Here is a 14,385-nt window from a genome sequence, read left to right as displayed (position 1 = left end):
TTCCTGCAGCAAGTCCCGGATCCAAGATGGCCGCGGATCCGGGTCCTGCAGGGAGGGAGGTGGCTTACCAAGTGCCTGCTCAGAGCAGGCACTTGGTAACGCTGCAGCACTCTGAGACAGATCGGTGATCTGTCAGAGTGCTGTGCAAACTGGCAGATCACCGATCTGTATTGTCACCCCCGGGACAAAGTAAAAAAGTTTAAAATTTTTTTTACAAGTGTGTAAAAAAAAAAAAAAAAATCCTAAATGAAAAAAAAAAATATATATTATTCCCATAAATGCATTTATTTATCTAAATTAAAAAAAACCCAAGCAATAAAAGTACACATATTTAGTATCGCCGCGTCCGTAACGACCCGACCTATAAAACTTTCCCTCTAGTTAACCCCTTCAGTAAACACCGTAAGAAAAGAGACAAAAAACAACGCTTTATTATCATACCGCCGAACAAAAAGTGGAATAACACGCGATCTAAAAGACAGATATAAATAACCATGGTACCGCTGAAAGCATCATCTTGTCCTGCAAAAAACGAGCCGCGATACAGCAACATCAGCAAAAAAATAAAAAAGTTATAGTCCTCAGAATAAAGCGATGCCAAAATAATTATAATATTATACTGACCCGAAGAATAAAACTGCTTTATCAATTTTACCAAACGCGGAACGGTATAAACGCCTCCCCCAAAAGAAATTCATGAATAGCTGGTTTTTGGTAATTCTGCCTCACAAAAATCGGAATAAAAAGCGATCAAAAAATGTCACGTGCTCGAAAATGTTACCAATAAAAACGTCAACTCGTCCCGCAAAAAACAAGACCTCACATGACTGTGGACCAAAATATGGAAAAATTATAGCTCTCAAAATGTGGTAACGCAAAAAATATTTTTTGCAATAAAAAGCGTCTTTCAGTGTGTGACGGCTGCCAATCATAAAAATCCGCTAAAAAACCCGCTATAAAAGTAAATCAAACCCCCCTTCATCACCCCCTTAGTTAGGGAAAAATTAAAAAAATGTATTTATTTCCATTTTCTTATTAGGGTTAGGGCTAGGGTTAGAGCTAGGGTTAGGGCTAGGGTTAGGGCTAGGGTTAGAGCTAGGGTTAGGGCTAGGGTTATGGTTAGGGCTAGGGTTAAGGCTACAGTTAGGGTTAAGGCTACAGTTAGGGTTGGGGCTAAAGTTAGGGTTAGGGTTTGGATTACATTTGCGGTTGGGAATAAGGTTGGGATTAGGGTTAGGGGTGTGTTTGGATTAGGGTTTCAGTTATAATTGGGGGGTTTCCAATGTTTAGGCACATCAGGGGCTCTCCAAACGCGACGTGGCGTCCGATCTCAATTCCAGCCAATTCTGCGTTGGAAAAAGAAAAACAGTGCTCCTTCCCTTCCGAGCTCTCCCGTGTGTCCAAACAGGAGTTTACCGGAGTTTACCCCAACATATGGGGTATCAGCGTACTCAGGACAAATTGGACAACAACTTTTGGGGTCCAATTTCTCCTGTTACCCTTGGGAAAATACAAAACTGGGGGCTAAAAAATAATTTTTGTGGGGGAAAAAAAAAGGATTTTTTATTTTCACGGCTCTGCGTTCTAAACTGTAGTGAAACACTTGGGGGCTCAAAGTTCTCACAGCACATCCAGATAAGTTCGTGGGAGGGTCTAGTTTCCAATATGGGGTCACTTGTGGGGGGTTTCTACTGTTTAGGTACATTAGGGGCTCTGCAAATGCAATGTGACGCCTGCAGACCATTCCATCGAAGTCTGTATTCCAAATGGCGCTCCTTCCCTTCCGAGCCCTCCCATGCGCCCAAACGGTGGTTCCCCCCACATATGGGGTATCAGCACACTCAGGACAAATTGCACAACAACTTTTGGGGTCCAATTTCTCCTGTTACCCTCGGGAAAATACAAAACTGGGGACTAAAAAATAATTTTTGTGGGAAACAATTTTTGTTTTATTTTTATGGCTCTGCGTTATAAACGTCTGTGAAGCTCTTGGTGGGTCAAAATGCTCACCACACATCTAGATAAGTTCCTTAGGGGGTCTACTTTCCAAAATGGTGTCACTTGTGGGGGGATTCAATGTTTAGGCACATCAGTGGCTCTCCAAACGCAACATGGCGTCCCATCTCAATTCCAGTCAATTTTCCATTAAAAAGTCAAATGGCGCTCCTTTGCTTCCAAGCTCTGTCATGCGCCCAAACAGTGGTTTACCCCCACATATGGGATATCGGTGTACTCAGGAAAAATTGTACAACAAGGTTTGGGGTCCATTTTCTCCTGTAACCCTTGGTAAAATAAAACAAATTGGAGCTGAAGTAAATTTTTTGTGAAAAAAAGTTAAATGTTAATTTTTATTTAAACATTCCAAAAATTCCTGTGAAACACCTGAAGGGTTAATAAACTTCTTGAATGTGGTTTTGAGCACCTTGAGGGGTGCAGTTTTTAGAATGGTGTCACACTTGGGCATTTTCTATCATATAGACCCCTCAAAATGACTTCAAATGAGATGTGGTCCCTAAAATAAAATGGTGTTGTAAAAATGAGAAATTGCTGGTCAACTTTTAACCCTTATAACTCCCTAACAAAAAAAAATTTTGTTTCCAAAATTGTGCTGATGTAAAGTAGACATGTGGGAAATGTTACTTATTAAGTATTTTGTGTGACATATCTCTGTGATTTAATTGCATAAAAATTCAAAGTTGGAAAATTGCGAAATTTTAAAAATTTTCGCCATATTTCCGTTTTTTTTCACAAATAAATGCAGGTAATATCAAATGATACATACATACATGCTAGCCACCTTAGGGAGAGACCCAAGTTGGGCTAAATGTAGCGGGACGAAAGAGACCGAAAAGCCCTCTACTTAAAGGAAATACATAGTGGATGCTTTCCTGAAACGGAAAGTACTTGCAAGCAGCATAATACAAAGAATAGCAGGTTTACCCAGAATCCTTTGCAGTAGGAGGAGCTATGCAAATCATCTCTTTCCACCCCTGTCTAATCCACAGCGCTTGGAACCGCCAAGCGTGCAATGCTGCGGATTAGTTTCTAAATTTACATAGCCAACCAATTCCTACCTGTGGACACGTGTTTCGGGCTTTAGGCCCTCATCAGCACAGGGCTGGAATTGGTTGGCTGTATGGAGTGGGGCTCGGTGAGCAAGCGATACATACATGCTAGCCACCTTAGGGAGAGACCCAAGTTGGGCTAAATGTAGTGGGACGAAAGAGACCGAAAAGCCCTCTACTTAAAGGAAATACATAGTACATAATTCCAGCCCTGTGCTGATGAGGGCCTAAAGCCCGAAACACGTGTCCACAGGTAGGAATTGGTTGGCTGTGTAAATTTAGAAACTAATCCGCAGCATTGCACGCTTGGCGGTTCCAAGCGCTGTGGATTAGACAGGGGTGGAAAGAGATGATTTGCATAGCTCCGCCTACTGCAAATGATTCTGGGTAAACCTGCTATTCTTTGTATTATGCTGCTTGCAAGTACTTTCCATTTCAGGAAAGCATCCACTAGGTAAAAATCAAAGAAATTTTACCACTATCGTGAAGTACAATATGTCACGAGAAAACAATGTCAGAATCACCGGGATCCGTTGAAGCGTTCCAGAGTTATAACCTCATAAAGGGACAGTGGTCAGAATTGTAAAAATTTGCCCGGTCCATAATGTGCAAACCACCCTTGGGGGTAAAGGGGTTAAATAAAAAAAATCCGATTTAAAAAAAAAAAAAAAAAAAAAAAATTTTTTATCCACCCTGGATACACCGCGGCATAATGCGGTCTGTTAGCGCTGCCATTAACCCTGTGTGAGCGCTGACTGGAGGGGAGTATGGAGTGGGCACTGACTGCGGGGAGGAAGGAGCGGCCATGTTGCCGCCAGACTGTGCCCGTCGCTGATTGGTCGTGGGCGGTTTGCCACGACCAATCAGCGACTTGGATTTCCATGACACAGAGGCCGCAACCAATGAATATCCGTGACAGACAGACAGACGGAAGTGACCCTTAGACAACTATATAGTAGATCTGAGGCTCAGTGGTTAGCACTCTTTCTTTGCAGAGCTAGGGTCCTAAGTTCAAATCTAACAAAGGACAACATCTGCCAGGAGTTTGTATGTTCTCCCCGTGTTTGCGCGGGTAACCTCTGGTTTCCTCCAACATACTAATAGGGGCTCACAATCTATATTCCTTATGTTGCCTAAACGAACCCCAAGTCCATAATGAGTATTTCTGCAGCATAAGTGTTGACAGGAAAAACACGGCGTAAAATATGTACATTTTTTGTGGTAAGGTTTCTCCTTGTGGAGCGTGACATACCAGCTCTGGCTTGTTAAGGGAAGGAGGCTTATTCGCCGTGCAATGATTCAATTTCCAAATTTTTTTTTTCATTTTTAAATTTTTTTTTTTTTTCTATTTAAATGAAAAGCACAAAATTCCCAGAATTGACACACTGCAGATTTTACACGCTTTCAAGGTTCAAATTTGCAAGGAAAAAATAAGCTGTATGTGTATATTTCACAGTTCTCATTCGCTTTGCTGGTACTGTAAAGCACTGCTTTTTTTGCAACAACCTCGTCACATATACATTGCCATAACTGTAGACTTTAATCCTTTTGCTTTCATGATGTCTATTAGATTAAATGTTGATTTTTAGAGTTTTCCCTCTGTACTCGAATATTGTCTGAAAGTAAATGTCAGCAAAAATGTGGTGACGCACTCTACATTCACAGATGCCTTTTTTCCCAATTTCGCTTTTTAGAGAGCTTTTTCATACAACTTTAGACATTATTCTTCAGTCTGTCACTTGAAGTTTTCCCTCCCCTATCCAACTCCCACGCAGGCTCGCAATACACAAGAGTTTGACTTTATTGTGCTTGATCTTAATGAGAGAAAAAAAACCCTTACATTTTCTATTTTCTTTTATTCAATTTAATAGTAAATTTCTGCATACCATAATCAATGTAATTTTTCTTGTGTGTTTTTCTAATTTGATGCCTAGCTGTTCAGGGCAATAATGAAGTTTCTATGTGGGATATGGAGACTGGAGATAGAAGATTCACTTTGTGGGCCAGCAATGCTCCTCCACTCTCTGAGCTACAGGTATGGTCCTGTTATCTATATATTGGTACATCCAGCAGAAATGTCAGTGTTAAATTTCTAGTGATAAAGGGGATGTCTTCTAACTTTTTTCTTTTTTTTTTTTATGTCTGGAGGACACATGTCACAGTGGATATCTCATTAAGAATACAGGAGCTGACAGCGCTGAGCCCACATCTTTTCCGGCACGTGACAGCTGATTTGATCAGCTGTCATGTGCCCCTAACAGCCGTGGGTGGAATCACAATCCACCCGCTTCTGTTAAGATGTTAAACATTTAACATGATCAAGCTGGAAGCGCATCATTGTCCAGTGGTACTCCTGTTCATGATCGTGAGGCGCCGAGGGGTTGACATGACAACCGGTTATCTGCAGGAAAACCCCGTGGTTTTCATTGCCGATCTGCTATAGGTGCCGCCCCGTGGCTGACATTCATGGCAAATGAGTATTTCTGCTACACAGAGAAGGGTAAAAAGTAGAAGAAAAAGGTTTTTAAAAATATAAAAGTTCAAATCGTCCGCCTTTTTGCCCCATTTAAAATAAAACAATATAAAAAATACATTTGTGATCAGGCGTTTCTAAACTCAGCGATGCATCAAAATATAAAAAGAATTCAATCAATAAAACTGCATATCAAGGAAAAAATTAAAACCTCCAGAATTACTTTTTTTTTGTGGTTGCCATAGAATTGAAATAAGATGCCATAACAAATGAGCAAAAGATCATATCTATCGATAATGTCAGATTGGCACGCAAAAATCCCTCACCCAGCCCCAGATCCTGAAAAATGGAGACTCTAAATGGCGCTTTTTTTTTTTCTTTTTCTTTTTTTACCAAACTTTAGAACTTTTTTGCTACTTAAATAAAAAGGAACCTATACATATTTGGTATCTGTGAACTCGTAATGACCTGGAGAATCGTAATGTCAGGTCAGTTTGAGCATTTAGTGAGCGTGGTTAAAAAAAAAAAAAAAAAATGTGGAATTGCACTTTTTTTGCAATTTCATCTCACTTGGAATTTTTTTTCTCCTGTTTTTGAGTACATTATATGGAAAAATCAATGGTGTAATTCAAAAGTACATCTTTCTGCAAAAAAAACCAAGCCCTCCCGTTGTCATATTGACAAATATAAAAAAAAGTTATGGCTCTGGGAAGAGGGGGAGCAAAAAAATGGAAAATGACCCAGGTGTGAAGGGATTAAACACAAATACAGTGGGGTACAATGAAATAGTCTGTGATCATTCTCTTCATATATCCTTTTGTTTTCTATTCCCATAGTGCATGTATTATTCTATAGTTTTACTATAGACTAAACATATAATGACACTTTTTTTTCCCCTTTTACAGCCTTCACCACACAGTGTTAATGGAATTTACTGCAGTCCAGCCGATGGCAACCCCATATTATTAACTGCGGGGTCTGATATGAAAATAAGGTATATGTATACATGGTGTTCTGGCGTCCAGATGTGTTGTAGTGTATACATTTCCTAATATGCTGTCACTATTGGAATAGCTTCCGTCAGCAGCTGCCACGGTTTAATACATTCTGTATACTGATTTCTGTAGTCAGAGATTATTTGAACAAATTGTTCTCATCATACTAAGTGAATACTAGATGCAGTTTCCTGCAACTAGAATACTGACCCTTCATGTACTTTATACTTTAATGCTGATCTGTTTAATACGTTTTTTTTTTTTTTAAACATTTTATATTTTTAGATTTTGGAACCTGGCCTGTCCAAAGAGATCATATATAATTGCAGGAGGCAATAACACTCAGCCGCCTGTGTCCTATTTCAGTAAGATTATCGAGGGCACAGAAGTTGTCCAGGTAACCTGTCCTTTCCTTGTCACCTGTCCTTTCCTTGTCACCTGTCCTTTCCTTGTCACCTGTCCTTTCCTTGTCACCTGTCCTTTCCTTGTCACCTGTCCTTTCCTTGTCACCTGTCCTTTCCTTGTCACCTGTCCTTTCCTTGTCATCTGCAATGTTGGGGTATTTGCAGTGACAGACAATAGAATTGAAATATAGATGATAACTTCCACACAGTTCATGTTCGCTCTCACCTCCTCTAACATCCTTGTTAACATGTAAACCTTGGATGCAAAATGCTGTTTAGTGGAGGTCCCAAAGAGGATCTGTTCATGGCTTTTTGCCTAAATTGTCTAGCTCTTAAAAAAGCGGGCAAAGAGCTGAACAAAACGTGTTGGTTTTTTTTGTTTGTTTGTTTTGGTTTTTTGTCCCCCCACCCTTCTTTATGCTGAGATACTGGCTTCTAAAGCTTAGGGTGACTAACGTTCTAATTTGCCCTTCGCAATTTAGGAAGTACACCGCACTCACTAGTGGAATATGATGCAAAAAATGTTTTACAATTTATTGTGTACACAAGCACATGAATCGGGAAGAGCGGCGCTCCCGCGCCCTGCTTATGCTGTGTGTCACACAAAGCACAAGCAGTGCGCGGGAGCGCCGCTCTTCCTGACAACCCATGAAGGTTCAGCATTCACCCTGACGCCACATGCCATTATCTCAGCACATTATCTGAATACAGTGTATATTTCCCCTTTGGGATTATATCGCCACTGGCTATACTTTGTGAAAGCGTTATGAGTAAGAATCCGGTGGATTCGAAACGTCAATATATTTATGAAACGCTTCTCACTTTATGTATTTGATACTGATTCATGTGCTTGTGTACACAATAAATTGTAAAAAAAATTCTGCATCATATTCCACTAGTGAGTGCGGTGTATTTCCTAAATTGCTATAGTTGGGACTTTGGGCCACTACACCAGCACCCCTAATTTTTTGCTAGCTGAATGCAGACCAATTCTCTACACTAATTTACCCTTCAACCAAGAGGACTTTAGCAGAGATTCTTTAATGTGAGCTGTTACTTTTTGTTCCCTTGGATGTTGCCCAATCATAAGGAGGCGTCTTTATACAGTGGGGAGACACAAACTTCCCTAGAGCAGGTTTCTCGGATTTCTCATTGTAATCTAGTATGACTGATTTGGTTTGTCCTTATCATAGTGAGATTTCTCGGCCAGTGTTTGCTGCCTTTACTGCTCTGGGAGGAGAGCTGCTCTGTAATGTCATTACATACTGTCACAAACAATCCATCACAGGTATCGGGAAATCATGCACTGATATCTGGGGTAGATTCACAGCAGTGTGTGTGGCATACTGCAGCTCTTCTCTCCCGATGCTGTGTTTCAGGGGAGAGCGGCACTCTAGTTAATTATGTAATGACCCAAACAGGAGGGGGAGCAGTGAGGAGCAGTTCCTGTCCATGGAATTACAAGGGTTCTACAGATCATAGAACTGCATACCATCTCATCTTTATAGTGTGAGGGCAAGGACCATACAACATTTTTTTTTTTCTCTCCCTGGAGCACTCTAAATATCCTATCTATCTATCTATCTATCTATCTATCTATCTATCTATCTATCTATCTATCTATCTATCTATCTATCTATATCTATCTTCAGTTGTTTAACTTACATGATCACTGATTGCACTTGCACCTTATCTGCCCCTATATGATTGATCCTATCTGGCTATGCACTTTACTGTGCTTATATTTATGTACCCCAAATGATTAGGATGACATTGTGCTAGCCCTGCTGGTTCTCCTTTCAGAACAACTTTAGGCCATGTTCACACAGTGCGTTTTTTTCTGCGGAACCGCAGCGTTTTTGCCGCTGCGGTTCCGCAGCTGTTTTCCATGCAGGGTACAGTACAATGTACCCTATGGAAAACAGGAACCACTGTGCACATGATGCAGGAATCGGGGAAAAAAAGCCGCGCTGAATAGCCGCGGTAAAAAAGAAGTACCATGTCACTTCTTTTTTCGGAGCCGCAGCGGTTCTGCACCCATAGACCTCCATTGTGAGGTGAAACCCGCAGTAAAACCCGCAGATCAAAAATATATCTGCGGGTTTTATTGCGGTTTGTGGTGCCGAACCGCTGCAGCAGGAAGTGCGGGGAAGCGGGCGGAAGTGCGTGGGCGGAGTGTGGCTGCCCCGATCCCACCCCCCCATGCTCCGATGCCCACCCCCGTGCTCCGATGCCCCTCCCCCCGTCCTCCGATGCCCCCCCCCCCCCGTGCCCTAATCTCCCCCCCTTATACTTACCCGGCCTCCCGGTGTCCGTCCGGCCGTCTTCTCCCTGGGCGCCGCCATCTTGCAAAATGGCGGGCGCATGCGCAGTGCGCCCGCCGAATCTGCCGGCAGATTCGTTCCAAAGTGCATTTTGATCACTGAGATATAACCTCTCAGTGATCAAAATAAAAAAAATAGTAAATGACACCCCCCCCTTTGTCACCCCCATAGGTAGGGACAATAAAAAAATTAATTTTTTTTTTTCCCCCACTAAGGTTAGAATAGGGTTAGGGGTAGGGTTAGGGGTAGGGTTGGGGTTGGGGTATTTTCAGCCATTTTAACCCTAAAAAACTTCCTAGAAAACACAGACTCTGCATAGAAAACTGCATAAAAAAAGCATCAAAAAACGCATCAAAAAACGCACCAAAAAAGCACCAAAAAAAGGACCTGCGTTTTCTGCAAAGAGCTGCGGTTTCAGTCCTGAAAAAAAGGATGGAAATCAGGAACGTGTGAACATACCCTTATAATCCTGGGTGTGTTCCTGTTTTTGTATACTATTTTAACATAAAAAAAAAATTAATCATTGCTCGGTCACCCCTTTTATCACCTTGTTTCAATAAAGCATTGTTTGCAATCACCATTTTTTGTACTGGGACATTTTTGGTCTGTCCTTTTCCTTTCTTCTTCCTCACCATAGTTGTGTATAGAAAGTAAGCCAAAAAGTGTGCATCCTTCTAAAGGGTGTACAAAAGTAAGAAATCTTTTATTGATAGAATTTAAAATGGCACATTTGGCCCTCTTTAGAAGGTCTCTTAATGTTCCTTATAATGGCAGCCCACTGGCTCTAGGTGGTTGCTACTCCCCAGAGTTTCTCACTTTTATTCTATTTGCATATAGCTGGCTGTCATCTGTTTGCCACACTTTTTAATATGATCTTCTCCTGTTTCTTCATGCATTTTATCATGGATCATTCTTCTAATGGTAAAAAAAAGTTTTTTTTTTTTTTTTTTTCTCTTAATAGGAAATTCAGTGTAAGCATACAACAGGGCCCAGTGAAGATGTCCCACGAAGAGGAGTAGAGTCCTTACCATCAGGACATCATGATATTATTACAGATATGGCCACCTTTCAAACCACACAAGGTTTTATAGTAACTGGATCACGAGATGGCATTGTGAAAGTGTGGAAATGATACGATCTTAAGACTGTAATCTCTGAAAGTACCACCATAGTGTTTAATGTCCATGAAGACTTCGCTTCTCGTTACACTACAGAGCTGGAGGCTCTTTGATATAAGATGAAGTCTAATATGAAAGCTCAGAATACCGCTTTCTTTTTTTTTTTTTTTGTATTCTCCATTATTAATCTTGATATGCAAACAAGTGTCTCATTCCCAGTGTACACCAGATGTAAATTATGGATACATAATATTTAAAATCTTTGTTAGTTTTAGTGATTTAATAACCTGTTTACATATCCTGAAGTATGGATATTGCACTACTGTTCACATACTGCTAATAAAAGAAAAAAAAAAAGCTATCTGCTTATCAAATGTATTTGGCTTCAAGCACCAGCATGTAAAGTATTCCAGATATCAAGGAAGAATCCTTTAGAAATTGCAAATGACCAGGGATTGAGGATGATCAATGGAAGCTAATTGTTGACGAACATTCATGGCATCTGACTTCTTAATTAGAGCATTCATGCTAAATGAGGAGTACCATTGGGTCACAACAGTCATCTTAGCAGAAAGATAAGCCAGTGCATGTAGAAATGTAACTTAGAAGGCAGAGGTTGAAGCAGTAACGTGTAGGCTCAAAAGAATCAGATTGTTGTTGAATTTCATAACACAAACGTTTTGGTTTTTCCTAGTAGGTGAGGTAGGTAGCAGCAACTAAAGCTTGCCGAACGATGCAATTATCCGACAGCCATCTCGCCCAACACTCCTATACACTGGCGTACTTTTCTCGGTTGAGCTCTCCTGTGTTCCCTAGGAGAAGGCTATCAACTAACTTGTTGGCCGGCTGCTTATATCAGGAATAGCCGTGTGATCGGCAGTTTGAAATTGGACATGCCGCAAGCAACCTCTCTCCTGACCTTTATGCGTCCAGCTCCCCCTCCCATACACATTAAACATAACATGTTTAAAGTGGATAACTTAATAATTAACACTTTTTTTTTTTTATAAGTTCTTTAGAAGATGTGTGAGGGATTACAAGAGCCATGTGACAGCTGGTGTCTCTCCTTCATTGGCTCAACTGCTGACATCAGTGTCATCATATGCTTGACTATGAATGTCTTGAGTTGGGGAAACTTTTTTTTTTTTTTTCATAGTCATGCACGCGATGGCACAGCATTGGCATGCAGGTACTTGGGGCTTGGCAAGTATTTTGTGCTGCCTAAGATCACATTTAGATGAGGTGGAACAAGCATTCCTAGGAACACTTGTTTTCCAATTATCAAACTTTAAGTAGCCACCAGTCGCATGATGAGAAAGTAAACTCTTGTCAGGTGAAATGATTTTTTAGGTTGCTGAAAAATAAGCATTCTCAGGCACCATATACAGTAGACTGAGTCCATCTCGCCAATATCACAGTATGTGAATGGTAGCCTCAACCCTTTCCCTATCCCTCCTAACCCATCCTAGTCCTAACCCTCTTCCGCATATTAACTGTAGTATCATTCTTTGTCTATTACCCTCATCATTGTTGTAGTCATAACACCAATTTTAAGCGTATAAATTAAACGAGTGCAATGGGAGCAAACGTCGCCTTTCACTCTGACCATTGTTGGTAAATGTCAGTGCTCATCTGCGAGTTTTTTTTTTTTTTTCTTTTTCTTCACTTGGATTGGACAGGGAAAATAAAACAGTGCAGGACCTCACGTCAGGGTACCCTGATGAAGGAATACGTTGATTCCGAAACACTTAGGAATTGATCTATTGCGCTTTCTTTAGCCAGTCACGTAAGCAATCACGTGACTGTGACATCACTTAAGGTCCTGCACTGACAGAACCAAGCGGCTTTACCTGGCAGCGCTCATTCACTCCACTTAGGAAGCGAGCTTCGGGTTTTCTGCCGCCGGCCGGGGCAGCGCCCATAGCCCGCTCATCTGAAGGCAACACGAGGTATTTCCTGAAGCTGGACTTTCACAACGCACACAAATAGAGAAGCAGAAGACTCCACACCACTGTTGCAGGCGTACTAGGTAAACTCACTCCCCTTTTTTTTACCTTTTAAATGTGGGTCGCGCTATCTCTAGGTTTTTTTTTACTGGCAAAGTGACTATTACTGCGATTACAGTTAACTTAATAGAAGGAACGTTCATCATTTCTCCACACTTTTGGTCATTCCTTCACAATGTGGTCACCTGTACATATTTCTAAGCAGGCATTTTATTTATTATTATAGAGCCATTTATTCCATGGCGCTTTACATGTGAGGAGGAGTATACATAAAAACAGGTACAATAATCTTGAACAATACAAGTCACAACTGATACAGGAGGAGAGAGAACCCTGCCCGCGAGGGCTCACAATCTACATTTGTAGATTTGTTATTAGCTCAGTGTGTCTATCTTACTGTAACTGTATTTAGTTAATATAAAAATAAGGGGAAAAAATGGCGTGGGGGTCTCCCTTATGTTTGAGGAAAGATCTTTGAACAAATTATTAAAGATGTATGTAAATACCTGGATAAGAATGAAGTGATTAACCACAGTCAGCATGGGTATGTAACTAATAAGTCATGTCAGACTAACTTAATTTCCTTCTATGACAGAATCACTGACTGAGTGGATCAGGGAAATGCTGTAGATATAATATATTTTGACTTCAGCAAAGCATTTGACAAAGTATCTCACACCATCCTTATTGAAAAAATGACTAACTATGGAATGGACAAGGCAACTGTTAGGTGGATTCATAACTGGCTTAGTGATCGGACCCAAAGAGTGGTCGTAAATGGCTGCACATCCAGTTGGAAGAATGTCTGAAGTGGGGTACCACCGTGTTCTGTCCTGGGCCCTGTATTGTTCAACATCTTTATCAATGATTTAGATGAAGGAATTGAGGGTTCCCTGATTAAATTTGCTGATGATACAAAGCTGGGAGGGATAGCTAATACTAGAGAATAGAGGGAAAAAAATCAACCAGCACTCCTAATGTTAACACGTGCAAGCTGCAAACCACATCATATAGATAAAAAAGAACAGCAGCACATGTACATGAACTTAGGCCATGTGAAACCACAGACAAATATTCAATATGAATTATACTTCTCAAATAATTTTTTTCACAAATTTTTTTCAATTTTTTTTTTTCCCATAAAACTTACAGTAATTTTTTCCCCTCTATTTAGTTATTGGATGTTGACTGCATCCAGACTGATCTTGCACTCCTCCCATTGACCTTGCAGGTGGTGGTTATCAACTCTACCTGCCTATAAATTGTAGGTTTAGCCCAGAGTGACATATTTGTCCATAGTTGTAGGCTGGTGGCCCAAAAGTGGCATGTATGGTAGAGTAGGACCCATCAGGAGATCACCTTACCGTGGTTGATGGGCACACATGAATTGGCCAATTTATGCGCTAAGAATCTTCATTTCATCTATTACTGTAAGTTTTATGGAAAAAAATATTTTTTAAATGTGAAATATTTGAGACAAATATTCAATATGAATTCTACTTGTTTTCACATGGCTTAGGTTCATGTACATGTGCTGCTGTGTGTTTTTTTATCTAATACTAGAGAATAGAGAGAGAGGATTCAAAAGATATAAATAAACTGGAGCAGTGGGCAGCAACTAACAATGGTTTTTAACACGGAAAAATGCAAAGTACTACATCTGCGCAATAAAAATGAAAAAAACATACAGAATGGGTGGAACAGGGCTAAGCCACAGCACATGTGAAAAAGACTTGGGTATACTAATCGTAAACTGAACACAAGTTAATAGTGTGATGCAGCAGCAAAAAGGCAAAGACAATTCTGGGATGTTTTAACAGAAGCATACAGTCTAGATCATGCAAAGTCATTATTGCCCTCTACTCCTCTTTGGTCAGACATCATCTGGAATACTATGTCCAGTTTTGGGCACCACATTTTAAAAAAGAGGCAGGTGATTGCGAACAACAAGGTTACGTTTCGACCAGGCATGGTCTTTCTCAAAATTTCACTGCAAAAAT

The 14,385-nt window shown here is 40.6% G+C and overlaps 1 protein-coding gene across 1 annotated transcript in view; it reads left to right on the top strand.

The window, feature by feature from the left end:
* The window catches only part of PIK3R4 (phosphoinositide-3-kinase regulatory subunit 4), an 82,834-nt gene extending 72,117 nt beyond the window's left edge, over positions 1–10,717 (top strand). The window contains exons 17-20 of the mRNA XM_069730067.1: positions 5,000–5,100; positions 6,444–6,532; positions 6,819–6,930; positions 10,223–10,717. Coding sequence (XP_069586168.1) covers positions 5,000–5,100; positions 6,444–6,532; positions 6,819–6,930; positions 10,223–10,393 — 473 coding nt within the window. The 3' untranslated portion in view covers positions 10,394–10,717. The remainder of the gene's footprint in view (positions 1–4,999; positions 5,101–6,443; positions 6,533–6,818; positions 6,931–10,222) is intronic.
* Positions 10,718–14,385: the final 3,668 nt, after the last annotated feature.

The sequence above is a fragment of the Ranitomeya imitator genome, chromosome 6 (assembly GCF_032444005.1).
Source record: "Ranitomeya imitator isolate aRanImi1 chromosome 6, aRanImi1.pri, whole genome shotgun sequence".
NCBI lineage: Eukaryota > Metazoa > Chordata > Amphibia > Anura > Dendrobatidae > Ranitomeya > Ranitomeya imitator.
The sequence above is the reverse complement of the archived record's forward strand: the minus strand, read 5'-3'. Positions and strand labels throughout refer to the sequence as shown.